The sequence below is a fragment of the Stegostoma tigrinum genome, chromosome 40 (assembly GCF_030684315.1).
Source record: "Stegostoma tigrinum isolate sSteTig4 chromosome 40, sSteTig4.hap1, whole genome shotgun sequence".
Classification (NCBI taxonomy): Eukaryota; Metazoa; Chordata; class Chondrichthyes; order Orectolobiformes; family Stegostomatidae; genus Stegostoma; species Stegostoma tigrinum.
This window is the reverse complement of record NC_081393.1, coordinates 12,775,411-12,794,513: the sequence shown is the minus strand read 5'-3', so window position 1 is coordinate 12,794,513 and position 19,103 is coordinate 12,775,411. Positions and strand designations below refer to the sequence as shown.

At 40.9% G+C, this 19,103-nt stretch overlaps 1 protein-coding gene across 1 annotated transcript; it reads right to left on the bottom strand.

Annotated features, from left to right (window-relative positions):
* Positions 1–12,461: 12,461 nt before the first annotated feature.
* On the bottom strand, positions 12,462–13,282 carry LOC125448062 (transcriptional and immune response regulator-like). Its single transcript, XM_048523037.2, has one exon. The coding sequence runs from the start codon at positions 13,196–13,198 to the stop codon at positions 12,878–12,880; it is 321 nt and encodes a 106-aa protein (XP_048378994.1). The 5' UTR covers positions 13,199–13,282; the 3' UTR covers positions 12,462–12,877.
* Positions 13,283–19,103: the final 5,821 nt, after the last annotated feature.

Sequence of the window (19,103 nt, the reverse complement as noted above, 5' to 3'; positions counted from 1 at the left end):
AAAACAAGTTATACTTCAGTGACAAGTTGCACAGGACTTTGGGAAAAGGAAACCTGTGTACAAGTTTGGTCTATGCACCAAAGGAATGATGTCACTACCTTACAGGGGTTGCAACCGAGGTTCACCAGCCTGATTCGTGGCTATGAGAGAGTTCTCTTAGGAGCAGACATTGGGCAGAATGTGCACATGCTCTGTGGAATTTTGAAGAATGGAAAGTGGTCTCATTGAAAAATATAATGATTTTGAAGGTGTTTGATTGCTTCCCTTCAGCACCTAGCCCTTTTTACCTGGTCATCTCAGAACAAGGGGCTGGCCATTTTGGGCTGAATATGGAGGAGGTCCTTTACTTCGAGGATTTGGTTTATATGATTCAAATGACGTTCAGTTATTGGTTATGTTCAATACAGCAAGTCCCCATTTAAAATTATCCTGGTTTCAGTCTTCCTGCTTTCAAGTCCTGCAGCTTTTAGGATTTGCACCTTCAACTTTTAGTCAACTGTAGCATTTTGCTTTGTAATTGTGCATCATTGATTTGCACATGATTCAATCAGCTGCCATGACACAATATTTGCCACTCCATAGCGATTGGGACCAGAGGTAATCATTTACCCTCAAGGGAACTGCAATTTCTTTTTGTCATGAAAATGCTGAAGCAAAGTTCTCAACAATGAATATCCAAATCCAGGAATAAATTGATGCCTGGGCTTTTCATTTATGTGAAAAAAAGCTGGTTTTAATTTGGAATGCTAGTTATGCCTGCTGCAGAGTGTTACATTGGATGAGGCAAGAAGGTCATTTTAAAGACTGTGAGAGACAGAGATTTGCCATTATTCACAGATAAAAGTATTTGCCTTGTCTGGGGCTTGTTATGGGTGAAAAACAAAGGGTATAGTACTCAAGCTTCAAGAGCCTGGCTCTGCAATTTTCCAACTCATTGTGGAGTCCACTCTCTGGGCAGCAGGAGAGGCTGAGATGCTGTTCTCGAGCCAATGAGAGAGCCATTTACTGCAGGAAAGGCAGAGAAACCTTTTAAAAGTCTTTTGCAATTTCTCCAGGCTTATGATTTCTTTTTATTGCGATCCCTTCAATTCACTCTAAGGAGTCAACAAGTAATGGTCATGAATCTGCTGCTCACAGAGTTATGACAGGGCTTCCAGCAGCGGGTGGCGATGGTGAGGGAGGGCAGTGAGCAGGGATGCTTGAGCAGTCAAGTGGACCCTCTCAGGAGGACGTGTGTTTTAGGAAGGAAGGGGTTTCTTGGAAGGAGTTAGAGATTAACAAAAAGATTTCTTCAAACAGATGTGAACAACTTAATTCAAGGCAATTATCTTGATTTATTACTTTAATCTGAATTTCCCCTCATTTTAGTTAAGATCTCATGCTAGTGGAAGAAATGAACCTTGTTTGATGATTTTTGGGCTGATTGTGGGTTCCAATCACATATTAAATTTCTGGTATTCCATTGTACTGGTATCAATTCATGATCAACAAGGTTGCGAGGCATCTGGCTGAGATGGGAGAGATGGTGGAGGGGTTGACATTGGACATGTCTATGAAGGCCTCAGTGGAGGGAATCTGGCCTTTTGACCAAGGGGGTCCCTTTCTGCACCCATTTGACTCTTAGTCAGATATTCTGCTTGCTTGATTCAGCAATCAACTGATGAACCAGAATTTGAAAATTGGATTGAGGACCACTGGTTAAGTCATTGAGGAGACTCAACATGAGTGAGCAGGCACTATTTGTACGGAACATGTGTGCAGAAAAGCCCATTGGGAAATATGGAAGTTCACAGTCAATCATCGAGATCCTGACAACAGTTTTGACTTTTTAACAAGGGTTTCTGGGGATAACAGCAGCATGTCACGGCTCCAGCAGTGACTTGAGTAAAAGCATGCAAAAGGAGGGGACCTAGTGTGTGTGAAGTTGTTTACCTGGATCTCTCCTTCAAATTAGCCTGGGGACAAACAGCTGAAGGACTACCTAGATAAAGTTGTGAGGGATGGGAACTTTCAGATGGAGTTGAGGAAATTTAAGTCAAAAACCTCAACTCTCTTTCTTTGAAGCATGGAATCACACATCCAATCTACTGGAGACATCACTTTCAAGGAACTATGAACTTGCACTCCAAGGTCTCTTTGCTCAGCAACACTCCCCAGGACTTTAACATTAAGTGTATAAGTCCTGCTCTGATTTCCCTGTCCAAAACACAGCACTTCACATTGATCTAAACTAAACTCCAGCTGCCACTCCTCAGCCCATTGGCCCATCTGATCAAGATCTTATTGTACTCTGAGGTAAGCTTCTTCAGTGTCCACTGCACCTTCAATTTTGGTGTTGTCTGCAAATTTACTAACCATATCTCCTATGTTCACATGAAAATCATTTATATAAATGACAAAAAGCAGTAAGCTGAGGTAGATTATCAATCAGTCAGGCAATCAAGAGTTAAGTGGAGGGCAGAAAAGTGAACAAGAAGTGTCAGATCAGCCCATTGAAGGAGGTGGTCAGAGGATGCAGCAGGAATGATCCTATTGAATGGTGGAATGAGCTCAATGGGCCAATTCATCATGGTCTTGTGGTCAAACCAGGTAATCAATTTTGGCATTAACTATGACAAGCAGATCAACTGACTAGAAGAAATTGACAGTGTCAAGAAAAGAGATCCAACAACAAGTTCTTACAGTCATTGAGTCAACAGACCCTTTGGTCCAACCAGTTCATGCTGACCATAATCTGAAGCTGAACTAGTCTCACCTGCTTGTTCCTTGCCTATCTCTATCCAACCCTTTTCTAATCATGTAACTATCCAAATGTCTTTTAAACATTGTAATTGTACACACATCCACCACTTAGGAAGTTCATTCCACACACAAACCACTCTCTATGTAAAAAAATTGCCTTTTGTCTTTTTTAAATCTTTCTCCTCTCAGTTTAAAATGTGTCCCCTGGTCTTGAAATTCCCCATCATTGGGAAAAGACAACTACCATTTACAACATCTATATTTCTCGCTATTTTATTACCTTCTATCATGTCGCCTTTCATCCTCCGAAGCTCCAGTGAAAATCGTTCCAGCCTACCCAGCCTTTCCTTTTAACTCAAATCTTCCACACCCAGCAACATCGTAGAAAATCTCTCCTGAATCATGCCCAGCTTAATAACATCCTTCCTATAACTGTGCAACCAGAACTAGACACAGCATTCCAAAAGAGCCCTCACCAATGTCCTGTACAATCTCAACATAGCTTTCTGATCTGAAGCCAAACATGATCAGCATCAAAGGCTAAGTGCTCAAAGCCAATGCACTGAAATGTTTCAGGATTGCTGCACTCAAACCATCCCTGAAGAAACCAAACATCTCTACTAACTGTTGACCAACCAAAACACAACAAGGTCTTTCAGGAATACACTAGAGAGATGTTTTCAGGAAAATGCAGAGGTGAAGTCAAAGCAACAGAGAGAGTGCAGAAACCTCCAAATAACTTATCCAACCGCTCCGCTGAGGAACACCTGCATAACATATACATTAACAGAGACTGTAGAGTGCACTTTCATTTTAAAACCATGTGGAAACAAGTCATCCTGGAAGCCGCAGGACTGCTCCTGAAGAAAAAGAGACTGGTGAGTGTTATCTAACTTGAATTTATCCATGATTTGCCTTAGATTTAGTGATTTCTTTCAGATTGCAAGTGATTTCAGCTGATAATGCATAGTATTGCACATTTACTAGTAAATATCATGACTTGTACATTGGTTTTTTTTGTGGGCAATAAATACATAAATTCATCCATGACTGGGTTTTAACATCGATTCCTTTGGGAAGCTATGATTCATTTAAAACTATTACATTTACGGTCAGGATTTTATAGAACACAGTCATACTTGAATTGAGGACTTCCAGTAGTTGAGTACTTATAGATTTTTGGACTCCAAAGTAATAAAAGGCATGGGTAAGCAAGTGGAGTTGATATTGAGGATCATGTATGATCTTCTTGAATGGTCTTTCAGACTCAAATGGCCTCTTCCTTACATCGTTATCTTCCTATTCTTTGAAGTAGTCGTGTATGGTATAAAGAACAAAGCGACCATTATGTTTAACTTAATAACTTAAGGACCAAAAGGCAACATTATGTATCCAAATCAATTTAATAGAAATCACAACAGAGGTAAAATGGGGGTTCTGGACATTATTCTCATCAACTAGTCAAAATATCCGTGTCCCTGATAAAAGTTGCAGTTATTTCAAGAATATTTTTGTGTTTCTTCTTCCAAATGTCTTTTGAACAACTTAGAACGCCATCTTTAGGAGGATTCCAAAAATGCATTGTGCTTTGACAGTTGATTGTATCGACGTTAGTAAAAAGGTTATTGTTAAAATGTATCAGCAAAATACTTTTCATTTATTGAGTAATTCAGAACCATCAACCAGTGAAAAGCTGCAGTCTATATTTGGTATGCACATGCATAATTTTAAAAATCTAATGCACACTTCCCTCAAAAGGTTAGAAATATTGCTGTCAGAGAAAGTCTAAATGGCTTTTAAGTTTTGACAATAAGCATTTTTCTGCTCCTGCATTACTAGATTTGAAGAACTGATCTGTCTATAACGTTTACTCCTCTTCAAATTGTACTAAATTTCCCAAAATTTCATTAAGACTTGAAGATGTACTACCTGTGTTTACTGACTAATCTGTAGCAACTGCTACTTCTTCTGATCATATTTTACAGCTAATATTTCAAAACACATTCTCATCTGATACAATGTTACGATCCTCTGACATCAAAATGCAGGCAAATGATTTTATTAGCAGTTTACAATGCTCATGTAATTCAGTTTGTTCAGACCTACTATGCAATATCGATTGAAACACTCCAACGTTTGATATAATGGCTCACAGAGCAAATTCATTGTTACAATTGCACTGCATTGGAGTATTCATATACAACACATTATACATAAGTGTGGTGCTCTGTGTTCTCCAAATAATATTCCACCAAGCTTGCAATGAAGAGCTGTTAAAATATATTATCACATAACATGACAACATTCAACAAAATATGGCAACATTGATTTGACATCCTTCCAAAGATCAACACACTTTTCTCTCATCTTTTTCCTAATCTCATCAGAAAGTTCACTGATTCACATTCACCACATAGTGATCATGACTTGATGGAATCAGAAAAGCGGATGTGGAAGAGAAATTGGTGCAGATTGCATGTTTTTCAGTGCATAAATTGGAAAAAGGCATAAAAGTATTTCCACATGGGGGCATTCTATGCCCAATTTGCATCCTAATGCTAAATTTGTGGAGGTGATTCATCTATTGAGGGTCATATGCATCTTTGTTAGCATTGTGTTGGGTAGGCATCATGATTCTTCATTGACCCACCCAAACAAATATGAGTTGTAAATGTGAGATAACAAGTGTGGGGCTGGAAGAACACAGCAGGCCAAGCAGCATCTTAAGAGCACAAAAGCTGGTGTTTCGGGCCTAGAACTTTCATCAGAAAAGGGGGTGGGGAGAGGATTCTGAAATAAATAGGGGGAGAGGGAGAGGCGGACCGAAGATGGATAGAGGAGAAGATAGGTGGAGAGGACAATATGGGTGGGGAGGTAGGGAAGGAATAGGTCAGTCCGGGGAGGACGGACAGGTCAAGGGGGCGGGATGAGGTTAGGAGGTAGGAAATGGAGGTGTGGCTTGAGGTGGGAGGAGAGGATAGATGAGAGGAAGAACAGGTTAGGCAGGCGGGGACGAGCTGGGCTGGTTTTGGGATGCCAAAATGTATCCCCTCATCTATCCCCTCCTCCCACCTCAAGCCGCGCCTCCATTTTCTACCTCCTAACCTCATCCCGCCCCCTTGACCTGTCTGTCCTCCCCGGACTGACCTATCCCCTCCCTACCTCCCCACCCATACTCTCCTCTCCACCTATCTTCTCCTCCATCCAAGTTTAGTCCGCCTCTCCCTCTCTCCCTATTTATTTCAGAATCCTCTCCCCATCCCCCTGTTCTGATGAAGGGTCTAGACCCGAAACGTCAGCTTTTATGCTCCTAAGATGCTGCTTGGCCTGCTGTGTCCTTCCAGCCCCACACTTTGTTATCTTGGATTCTCCAGCATCTGCAGTTCCCATTATCTACGAGTTGTAAATGTGTTTTTGTTAAGAGCTGGAGTAAGAGAAGTGTTCCCGCAACTCAGCACAAATTGCAGTTGACCCCATGGCAAAGATTTACCAGCACAAAGAAGGTCATGACTTAAGTCTAGTGATGTTACAAGCATTTATGCTGACCCATTTCTCAGATCACAACTTAACCCATTTAAGAACATTATAAATAAGAGCAGGAGTAGGCCGCTCAAGTCTAGATAGTGGCTATTCATCAACCTCAACACTACCCCTGCCTCATCCCTAATTCCCTCAATTCCTGAGGGTCCAAAAATCCATTCAGCTCGGCCTTCAATGTAATTGACAGCTCAGCAACGACAGCTTTCTGGGGTCAAGAGTTCCAAAAATTACCTCTCACTGAGTTAAGTACTTTCTCCTGACCTCAATTCTAAATGGCTAACTCTTTGTCCTGAGATGATGCCCCACTGTGCAAGATTCTCTCATCATTAAGATTTCAGGACAAGTTTCCAGTGAATAATGTTGTTATGCTCAATAGGACTAAAATCATTTCAGTGTGTACTTAAATCATTTTTCTATACTCATTGGGTGTTTTCAGACTCACTCACAGAAAACCAATCCACGTGAGCTAGGGTCAGCATGTGATGTTGTACTCGTAATATTGAAAGACTGCTGAGTTTCTGTTCATGCTGTTTGAGACATTCCCTGATGGGAATTCCTGTGAAACCAAATGAAACTTAGGACATCTGCATTTTTTCTCATTGATCGAAATGACTGCCACATTTGGCATGTAAATAAGAACCCATAAAAATATGAAGAAATATATGACAGGTCTGAGAAATGGCATGTTTCATTTCACCAAGAGTGCTCAAGTCTTAAGAGAGGCTCAAGCAAATGTTATTAAGGCCCTGATTATATACATGTGCAGAGTGAAAAATCAAACAAAGCAGAACTCAGTTTCTCCCCACCAGAAACAGGGCTTGACCAGCCGGCAATTTTTGTTCCTCAATTTGTGAAAGGGGTATCAAGTAACTTACATTCAGAATTTTATGTTCACTTCATGCTGATCTTAGGTTTTGTTACTGCAGTTTCTCAGCACATGGGGACATTATTGCATCCAATCTGACTTTAAGCAGTTCTTCAAAATTATTTCTAGTGAAGAATTTGTTTTACTTCGACCAGACATCCCTTTAACAAAGGATCAGAAACAGAAATTTCAAGGACAGTGCAACAGGTCTGACAGCATCTGCGGAGAAAATCCAGGGTTAACATTTCGGGTCCAGTGAGCATTCTTCATGGTAGCCAAGAAAAGGCAAGTATTTGTGCAGAGGATGGGGTGGTGGGAGGGGTGGAGTAAACAATAGGTGACGATTGAGTCAAAAGACAGAGAAAAACAGTTGGGCAGGCAAAGGAAATTTTAAAGATCACCCTGGGAGAATGAGTAGCTGCTAATCGGAACTATTAGCAGCTGACATGGGGTTGTGTGTGGTAGCAGCCCATGTGATGACAAGACCTGGTGTGCAGGCGTTGCGGTAAGGATGTGGGATAAGGTGCTCAATCCATCACATGGCTGCTACTTCTTACAGCCTATTGTCAGCAAAGAAAAAAATATTTCCAACATCCACAGTTATTTTGTTTTTTTTCATTTAGCCTTTAACCAAGTATAGTTGGATGATAATAATGCTGTTTTGAGAAGAAGCACCAAAGAAAACAATGACATCAGTTCACGTTAACTTGCTAACAACAAGACCACTTTATAAAGTGGCACTTACTCAACTGAATGTAATTAAATGATACACAGATTGATAGTGGAACGGCAGCTCGAGAATTATAATGCCCATAATTTTGACAGCTGTTGTCAATGGCCTGCTGCATTAACATTCAATGCCTGTTAAATAGTCTCTTTACATAGGAGGCTTCACTGAAGTCTGTGTTTAAAAAAAACAATATTTTGAGATGTTTCCTAATCAACCTGTTCAGAGATGTTATTACACACTTCCATTTTTTTAAACACTACCAATTTAACAGTCCCAAAGAATCATATTGGACTTGAAATACTCTGTTTCTCTCTCCAAAGATGTTGCCAGACTCGTGGAATTTCTTCAATATTTTCTGCGTTTATTTCAGATCTTCAGCACCCACGGTATTTTGCAGTTATTCTATTTATAGTGTACTTTGAGATTCTCTGATATGCTGTAAAATATATTACTTTGAATTCTCTGCAGGGTGCAAATTCTGTTTAATAACCTGCACAGAAGTTCTGTATAGAGGGTTTTGGAAACCAATGTTCTAGATTTTCATCATTTCCCCATTGCAGCAGACTAATCAGGCATAGAGTCAGAGTCAGAAAGCTATACAACACAGAAACAGAACCTTCAGTCCAACTTATCCATGCTGACCAGGTATCCCAATTTAATCTAGTTCAATTTGGCTGCATTTAGACCATGTTCCTCTGAACCCTTTCTATTCATATACCCATCCAGATGCCTTTTAAATATTGTAATTGTAACAGAATCCATCACTTTCTGTGGCAGCTCATTCCATATACTCACCAGCATCTGCATAAGAAAATTGTCCCTTAGGTCCTTTTTAAATCTTTCTCCACTCACCTTAAACCTCTGCCTCTAGTTTTGGACTCCCCCACCTCAGGGAACAGGCCTTGACTAAGCACCCTATCCATGCCCTTTGTGATTTTATAAACCTCTGAAAGGTCACTCCTCAGCCTCCAATCTTCATGGAAAATAGCCCCAGCCTATTCAGCCTCTCCTGATAGTTCTAAACCCCCAAACTCGGCAACATGCTTGTACATCTTTTCTGAACCCTTTCAAATTTCACAACATCCTTCCTATAGCAGGGAGACCAGAATTGCACACAGTATTCCAAAACTGACTTAACCAATGTCCTGTGCAGCCTCAACATGACCTCCCACCTCCCATACTCAATGCACTGACTAATGAAGGCAAGCATACCAAACACATTTTTCACAGTCCTATCTGCCTGTGACTCCATTTTCAAGGAATTATGAACCTGTGCTCCAAGTTTTCTTCATTCAGCAACACTCCCCAGGACCTTATCTTTAAGAGTATAAGACCTGCCCTGATTTGCCTGTCCAAAACACAGCACCTCACATTTATCAAAATTAAACTGCATCTGCCACTCCTCGACCCATCTGTCCACCTGATCAAGATCCCATTGTACTCTGAGGTAACCTTCTTCAGTGTCCAATACACCTCCAATTTTGGTGTCATCAGTGAACTTACTAACCATACTTCCTATGTTCACATTGAAATCGATTATGTAAGTGACAAAAAGCATTGGATCCAACACCAATCCTTGTGGCACACTGCTGGTCACAGCCTCCAGTCTCAAAACCAAACCCCTCCCACCACATTCTGTCTTCTACCTTCAAGCCTGTTCAGTATCCAGATGATTAGTTCTACCTGTATTCCATGCGATCCAATCTTGGTAAACAATCTACCATGAGGAATCTTGTTAAATGCTTTACTGAAGCCCATATAGATCATGTTCATCACTCTGCCGTCATCAATCCTCTTCATTACTTCTTCAAAAAACTCAGTTATATTAGTGAGACACAGCTTCCCACACACAAAGCATTGTTGATTATCCCTAATCAGTCCTTGCCTTTCCAAATACATGTAAATCCTGTCTCTCCAGATTCCCTCCAACTACTTGCCTACCACCGATTTCAGGGTCACTGGTTTATAGTTCCTTGGCTTTTCCTTACCTCCTTCCTAAAACAGTGGCACAACTTTAACCAACCTCCAGTGTCCTGGCACCTCACCTATGGCTGTTGATGATACAAATATCTCAGCAAGGGACCCAGCAATCACTTGTCTAGCTCACCACAGAGGTCTTGGGTCCTTGATTAGGTCTTGGGGATTTTTCCACCTTTATGCATTTTGAGCTGTTGAGCACCTCCTCCTCTATAATATAGACATTTTCCAAGATGTTGCCATTTATTTTCCCACATTCTATATCTTCCATATCCTCTTCCATAGTAAACACCGATGCAAAATACTCATTTAGTATTTCCCCCATCTCCTGCGGCTCCACAAAGTGGTGGCCTTGCTGATCTTTAAGAGCCCCTATTCTCTCCCGAGTTACCCTTTTGACCTTAATGTATTTGTACAATCCTTTTGGATTCTCCTTAACCCTATATGCCAAAGCTATCTCATGAGCCCTATTTGCCCTCCTGACTTCCCTCTTAAGTAGACAACTACTACCTTCATACTCTTCTAGGGCTTCACTTGATCTCTGCTGTCTTAATCTGACATATGCTTCCTTCTTTTTCTTGACCAAAACCTCAATTTCTGTAATCATCCAGCATTCCATATATCTACCAGCCTTGCCCTTCACCCTCACAGGAACATACTGGCTCTTGCCACTCGTTACCTCAATTTTGAAGGCAGTCCCTTCACCTGCAAACATCTGCCCCAATCAACTTTTGAAAGTTCTTGACTAGTACCGTTAAAATTGGCCTTCCTTGAGAAATTTAACTTTTAGATCCAGTCTATCCTTTTCCACCACTATATTAAAACTAATAGAAATGTGGTCACTGGCCCCAAAGTCATCCCCCACTTACACCACAGTTAGCGGTCCTGGCTAATTTCCCAAGAGTAGGACAAGTTTTGCACCTTCTCTATTATGTCCATTCACTGGCTGAATCAGAGAAATTTCTTGTACACTCATAACAAATTCCTCTCCAACCAAGCCTTTAACAACATGGAAGTCCCAGTCTATGTTTGGGAAATTAAAATCCCCTACCGTTACCACCGTGTTACTCTTACAGATAACTGAGATCTCCTCACAAATTTGTTTGTCAATTTCTGGCTGACTATTGGGGTGTCTATTTTACAACCCCAATGAGGTGATTATCACATCTTCCCGGGAATATCCTCCCTAAGTACAGCCATAATGTTGTACCTAATCAAAAATGCCACACCCCCTCCTCTGCTATCCCACCGCGCGCCCCCCCCCCCCAAACACCACCACCCCACCGCTTTCTATCCTTCTGAGAGCATCTATACCCTGGAACATTAAGCTGTTCCTGCACCACACCTCTGTATTCATTTAAAATTCATTAAACCAATTGCTTAAACAGAACAATCAGTAGGACCACTTTGAAATCCAAAGTACTCAAATATGTAGGGAATCCACTTCAGAGTAAAGATGCTCATCCCATTCATATTGACACACACTATCATTTGCAGTCAAGATTCAGCATGCAATAGATCTTATAGAAACCCTTCAGTGTGGAAAGAGGTAAGTCAGCCCACCAAGTCTGCACTTCAAAGAGAATTCCAACCAGACGTAGTGCCCTCATCTTATCCTTGTAACCCCAGCTAATCCATTTAGCCTGCACATTTACAGATGGTTTAGCATGGCCAATCCACCTAACCTGTGCATCTTTGGACTGTGGGAGGATACTGGAGCATCTGCTGGAAATTAAGGCAGACTCAGGGAGAACATGTAAACTGCACATACTCAAGGTTGGAATTGAACCCAGGTCCCTGGCATTGTGAAGCAACAGTGAACCACTGAGCCACGGTTTCGCTTCTTAGTTTTGCTCCTATTTTACTGGTTTTGATATCACAAGAGATTATGATTTGTTTTTAATCGTTCTTTGGTTAATTCCTATTTTAATATCAATCTGGCATGAAGTTGAGAATGGTGCATTTCTACCTCTTGCTAATTTCTATAGTTTTGGGTAAAATTCGGATGTGCCTTTTTTTCTCGCAAAACATTTCAGAGGAAGAGAGAAGCAAGTCAAATGCCCTGAAGGCACTCAGATTAATTCTGTCCTGAAAAGGGCTTTACACCAAACTGTCAGTTTCACTGGAACTGTTTTCCGTTTTTGTTCAATTGGAATGCGATTTCAATGTTACTTTTGTCATCTACGCCTTTAGTTATTATTTAAAACAGATATAATACAATTTTAATCGTACACCTCCTCCTCTCCACCAGCCTGCCGCTATCAATATGAAACATTTTCCCATAAAAGTTTTATGGATATTTGTGCAGTCTCCTTGAATAGAGATGAGTGAGTCTTCAGGGAAACCTTGCTGAGATCTTCTGACAGTCGTCTCTGCGCACAGTGCCTCAGTTTCCCTTGAATCGTCTAAATAGCGAGGTACTCGAACATCCTCTCTAAAATTGAGACGTTATGCATATTCAGTTTATTGTCGATTTATCCCTGTCGTATTGTAGACCATTTTGCGACACTGAAAAGTGCAGGGGAGCTAAACAGTGATTGCACTAAGGCGACTGAAAAAAAAGACCAACAACCACATAGATGTAGTTTTCAACATTTATTTAAATTGTAAACAAAAATCATGAACAATGTTCATAAAGATGGCTTTGGAGTAATCACATGCAAAGTTCCATCAATAAATACACCATGTCCCGTCTAAGTTTCTCGACAGTCCTTGAGTCCTACCCGCCAGCCCCTTCCGCCTAATTGGCGTCTTCTGACTGAGAGCTCCAGACTGTGCCCTCCCGATTTTAGAAGGAAATTGGAAACGTTTGGAAGCTGTGATGGAGCCCTTGGCCGAGCTGCCCAGTGCGATTCACACACCTATAATATCGAAGAGGCAAACGATTTGCACATTTGAGAACAAATGTCTGTCGTTTCTTCTCGAGAACGTCCTTTGCTGCAGCTTTAGGAGCGTCCTGCGATTTGTCTCTTTCAGTGAAAGCAAAATGCGCGACAGTCTCCGTCGTTCCCGTCCATTTCTCTTTATCGAGGACTTGAGAGAAGCTGCAAACGTTTCCCGCTAAGGTGGAACAGTTGCAGGAGTTTCATCCTCTTCCTGAGCTTCAGTGCGATCAGAGCTCGAGTAATCTCCTCGCTGCCTTGGTTTGTGGAAATGATCCTCGCCCTCTCCTCGGCTTTCCTGTCTCCTGCTCGCTCGAACAGGCGTTGCAGAGCCGCCTGGTTCACCGACTCGAAGATGTTGGGCGCTGCTCCCTTGCGAAGCTCACTGTCGAAGCGTTGCCCGTAGACCAGAGGGCTGACGCGGTGCGAATAGCAGTACTCGGTGTCGGGGCAGGTGGCCATGCTGTGAACTCTCGATTGCCCACTTCTCCCTCTGTCTTTCTGGCTTTAAGGTTCGTGGTGTGCTGGCTGCAATAGCTCAGCCTCCCCGAGCCGGCTACTTATAGGGGATCCGAGACACAGGGAGGATACCAGGGCAGTCTGCAACAATGACCTCAACAGAATCCCTGGCGCCCCTTGCAATCTCCACCCTCGCCCCTACTTGGACAGACGCGTCTGGCAGCTAAATTTAAACCATTTCAAGGCTCGCCTCCAATGCTAAAATCGAGTTGGAGTTCATTTTCGCTGTGGAGATATTTTCAGTATTTTTTTCCAATAAATAAAAATTCAGTCCGTACTCTTTAAACTCTAATCGGTGCTCTTAGAATTGGAGGTGAGCGACCGAGCGAAAAAGCCTCAAATAATAACCACGTTCATCAATGAATGGACTGGTCAACACAAGTTCATTCCCCCAGCAAGTACAGAAAAATGAGGCAGCGTTAACCAGCTCACTCGCTCGTAATTTTCTGCCCTTTATCGCATAATTTCGTTCAGGGCGGTTTGAGATTCAAGAGAAAGGCGAACTTTATTTTAACCCGTGAAACCAAGTAATGAGGAGACGGTCTTGCTCAGACGGGATGTGGAGGGGGCGGTGTTGGACTGGAGTGGACACGGTCTGACGAATACCTGAAGAAGGACTGAGGCTCAGAAAGCTTGTGTTGTCAAATAAGCCTGTTGGACCATCACCTGGTGTCGTGTGATTTCTGACCTTGCTCAGAACTGAAACTGGTCGCTCAAATCTAAGATGATGGATGTTGAAGCAAATTGCGGTGTACTTATTGAAACTATCTACGATCTATCTGCACTGTTACTGACATGGAGTACCACACGCACACACACAATGTCTGTCACAGGCATTGCTGCAAATATCGAACGTGCTAGAGACTCAGCAGGCCTGGAATCATTTGAGGAGAAAAAAAGTTAACTTCTGAGCTTCTCCAGCACTCGTCTGTGTTTCAGATTTTCGTGGTCCGAAATTACTTTTTTGTTTTTATTAACGTCAGCAGTATTCTTTAAAATTGGTTGCATTGCAGAATAGCTGCCGTCACACCTTTCTATTATTCATTTAAGGTATAAGAACTCCTATTTACTTTCCCTTCACACCTCATCTCTTTTTACACAATCATAGTCTTTCTTCACACAATGGACATTTTCTTCTCAGAGTAACACCATTGCAATTTTAAATGACAAATTCTTGGTTGCACCTCCGGCGGAGCGCTGCCTGACTGCTGGAGTGTTCAAGGTCAGCACGAAAGGGGTTCAGAAAAACTCCCCTCTGGCCTCAAGGTAAACGACAGTCTCCCTCGCATCCTGAAGCAAATCTTGACTTCAGGACTCCCACTTAAAATGGACGGAATCAGCAGCTTCACCATAAATCCAACCATTCTGATATCAAAAAAAATCAGGTTTTTTGTCCAACTGTTTGGCAAAAACTAGTCTCCCACTTTCCGTAATGTTGTCGAACCAGTGTCAAAACAGAATTCACAATCCAACCTTGTATCAATAACAATTAAACATTTGAAAAATGTATGTTTGTGCAATTTTGTTCACAAAAGTAATGACAAGAAACATTGGGAAATTAGGACACCAGAGATGGGTTTCATCCTTGAGAAGGTGACAGTGAACTGCTTTCTTGAATACAACTATTGTGTGGCTTGCTTTGAGCATTTCAGAGGACAGGGGAAATCAGCACGTTACTGTCAGTCTGGAGTCACATGTAGGCTGATTCTTTCCCTGAAGGACATTGGTGAAGCAGCCGGGTTTTTAACAACAACATGGCAATTTAATGGTCCCATAAGTAATTCTAGTTTTGTTTTAAAGTTCATGTTTATTTAATTAATTGACTCTGCATTCTCCAACTGCCACAGGTTAAAACCACGTAAAGGATCATTAGTTCAGATCTCTTGATTATTTGCCTTGTAACATAATGACCGTGCAGTCTCCTCAGTCTTAACAAAGAGGTCCCTTTATCCATAAAAGCCAAATGAAAATAATAATATAAAATAATTACAACATGATAAAAAGAGTATATTTTAATTGTTATTCCTTCAATGGGATAGGGGTATCACTGGAAAAGACAACATTTATTGCTGTTCCCTAATTGCTCTGCTGTTAGGAAAGGAGTTATGGGATTTTGACCCAGTTATACTGACAGAATGTTGGACACCTCCACCAAGTCAGGATGGTGATTGGCTGGGATGGGAATTTGCAGATGCCAGTATCTCCACCTATCTGCTGCCTATGTCCTTCTTGATAGTAGTGGTCATGGCTTTGGAAGGTATGAATCACCTTTGCTGAATTTCTTAGGTGCAGTTTGTAGATGGTACATACTGCTGCTACTGTGCATTGATGGTGGAGGGAGTGGATCTTTATGGATGTGGTGCCAATCAAGCAGAATGCTTTGTCCTCAATAGGTCAAGCTTGGGTGCTGCACTGGTCCTGCTGGTAGCGTACCTCTGTGGACTTTGGATAAAAAGTAACTTAGCTGTTATACACTTTCAAAATGCTTGCCAATACTAAGCGTTTTGACTGGCATAAAAATGATTTACATCTGCTTATTTTTAGCATGCTGTTGGCATCTGTGCAACTGTATAACATCACACATCAGGAGAACGTTAGAAAAACAGCTTAAATCATAGTATTTCTTTCCATGAATTCAGAGAATGAGAATATAGTTGATAATACTGTCCCTTACCTTTCTGGAAAAACTCATTAAATTGCTTATTGATGACTAGCAGATAAAAGTATAATTTTAACAGAATATCAATCATTGCCATGGCCTGTGCTAAAATTACGCATCACTTAGCGTCAATATTTAGGGCACTGAGGTTACTCACTTCTACCACAAGTCTTGACCTCAGATGCATAACAAAAAAATGTAATAAAACAAAGAACTGCAGATGCTGAAGATCTAAACATGTTCTGGAGAGGGGTCACTGAACTCAAAATTTTCACTGTTTTCTATCCACAGATGCTGCCAGAACTGCTGAGTTTTCCCAGCCATTTATGTTTTTGTTTAAAAACACTGTGATGTTTAGACAAAAATTGGTTTATTGGACACATATTTTTGGGATGCTTCCCCATTTAGTTGAGCTAAGAAATTGAGATGGGTATCACAGATGGCATTACAAAGCCAACTGCAAATATTTCCACAATTAGCCCACATGAATGGGCAGAATTGGGATTTATTCATCAGCTCCATAATTTGATGCCACCTGGATAATCTAAATGCTGTAGAAAATTGAAACTGTTTTGGAAGTGAATTGATTCTATTTCTGGTTCATATTACATTCTGTTCAAATTACTCATTTTAACGTTGACAAATAGAATATACAAAAATGTTTGCATTTTTAACATTGTAATGGTTCACAGTTTTTAACGTTCCCGTTTGGGGCCTACAAATGGAAAAAAACACAACAAGCACATAAGTGAAATGGCAGCAATAGCTAATCAGTGCAGTAAAGAAAATACTGAGCATAGGATGGCAAAATAATCACACTAATAGTTTTTGCAAAAAAAAAGTCAGTGGCAAAAGTTTATTCTCAGGTGTTAAGAGTTTCTAGTATACTGGATGAAGTTATCTTGTGATATTCAGCTGTACAATAAAGCTAGTTAATTTTTATGTTCTAAGGTATTATTATGGATAATGGATAACTTTTCCATTTCAAACACACAGTGTTAACACACTAAGAATGGCTGAGCATGCTTACCAGTTCTGAGAATTTCCAGGTCTCATATGGCCTGCTGCAGACAGAAGCCTCTATGCTGTCCAACTGAAATGTTTCAAAATACTGCCTTAAAATTTTTCAAAATACTGCAGAAACTTCCATTTTCAACATTAGCCAAGTCTTATAGTGTCAATTGGTAAGGTTGCTAGTTCAGTGCCAAAGTCAGGGCAGTGCAATATGATAAACTTGCATGCAGAACAGGGGGATGACAGCACCCAAACTTCAAAACAGGATGCTTGCACAGTAACAGAATGCTTTCCATCTGCACCAATAGAAAGCAAGGCCCCAGAGGCAAAAAGACAATTTGGAAATTCAACGCACCAAAGAGTTTACTCACTACTTATGTATTTTACTTTTGCCTTTCATTTCCCCTGACAATCTCACTGACAGTATCTATTACTAGATGTGATCAAGAGCTGGCACTGTGGATTGCTTGGAGATAGTAAGAACTGCAGATGCTGGAGTCAGAGATGTCACAGTGTGGAGCTGGAGGAAAACAGCAGGTCAGACAGCATCAGAAGAGCAGGGAAATTGATGTTTTGAGTCGGTACCGTTCTGAAGAAGGGTCCCAACCCAAAACTTCAACTTTCCTGCTCCTCTGATGCTGTCTGACCTGCTGTGTTCCTCCAGCTCCACACTGTGTTAACTGTGGATTGCTTGTTTGTTTCATTCCTGAATATCACTTCTGATTCAAGTACTACCCCATTTGGAATTAGTTTGCAAGTTAGAGGTCAGGCTTTGAATTTAAGACATTTTTTCTAATTTTAAGGATCAGCTATTTGTTTCATTGACAAACAAGATCAATCTGAACTATCTGCCACTCTTATCTGAAAATGGAGGCGAGATTCAATGGCTTGAAGGGACAAGACAGCCAATTATTTTGAAATGTGTTGCTACTGTTCTTTAATGCAATACCCATGAATGTGAGCAAGACATTTAAACAAAGAAATGTGTGTGAATTTGCAACATCATTATCAGTCAAATATAGGCCATATTTTAAAAAATCTATGTATGAAAACAAAACCAAAAATGTAAAACAATAGGAGGTATGCCCTATCTGCTGCAGTGCAAACTTTTTCCAACTATTTAAGACTTAAAGTGCATGTTAGTTTTAGCCTTAAATATACAAAGTGAGGCGCTTGAACTGAATGTTCAAAGTGAGGCTGCTTTGGAATGAAACCAGTGTAGAAACTGAGCAAGCGTAGCTGCACTATCTCCTTAAATAGCAAAATGTGAAATAAGAACATGTTCTCAATATCATTAATCCCAATAACGGTTCAAAAATCTAGCCTCACTAATACAAATCTGCTACACAATCATTACAGGAGCTATTTATAGAACCATGAACCAATGTTGTGAAGAGGCGCCTTAAAAGGAAATCTGGATGACACAAGCGGCTGTGTATCGTTTTCCTTCAAGATTGTAGAACAATAGTGGACAGCGAAGTTCAATACAAGGAAACAGCTGAGAGGTGCAGTGACCAGACGTACTTCATCTTCAGGACATTTTATACAGATCCAGAGAACAAACGCTGATACACCCTGGTGGGGCACTTCTTGCAGCCAAACTGTATCTTTGCAGGATTTTTTTTCTGAACCATTTAGGGGATACAGATGTCCCTGACAAGGTGAATGTTTATTGTTCATCCCTAGTTAGTGTTGAAAAGGTGGTGAGTCGCTTTCTTGAATTACATAAATGGTGCTCCAAGAAAGCTGGTCTTTGTAAAACAAAATACCTTTCGATTCTGATATCTCTATTATCATATTACCAACTATTAACTAACCTGGAAGGTAATCAATCCTGCTGACCAGACAAAAAGAAATTATGGTTATTGGTACAAGAGCATTATTAAGTTAGTGCTTAATTCCATTCAACTAAAAATTCAAGAGCAGATATTCTTTCCCAAAGTTTGATTGTGAAACACCAGGTACAGTAGAAAATTACCCTGCTGCTGAACATTGAAGATCATTCCGCCCAGCTAAGAGGTCTGTCTCTCTGAAGGTTTGCCTTGGACACGTACAAGTTTTATCTCATTTTTGATATTTATTCCATCCAGGGCAACAGCCCATTCAACAGTAGCGTCATCATAATGAGTATATGCATTATCACGATCACACTCGTACTGATATTATGAGCATTGC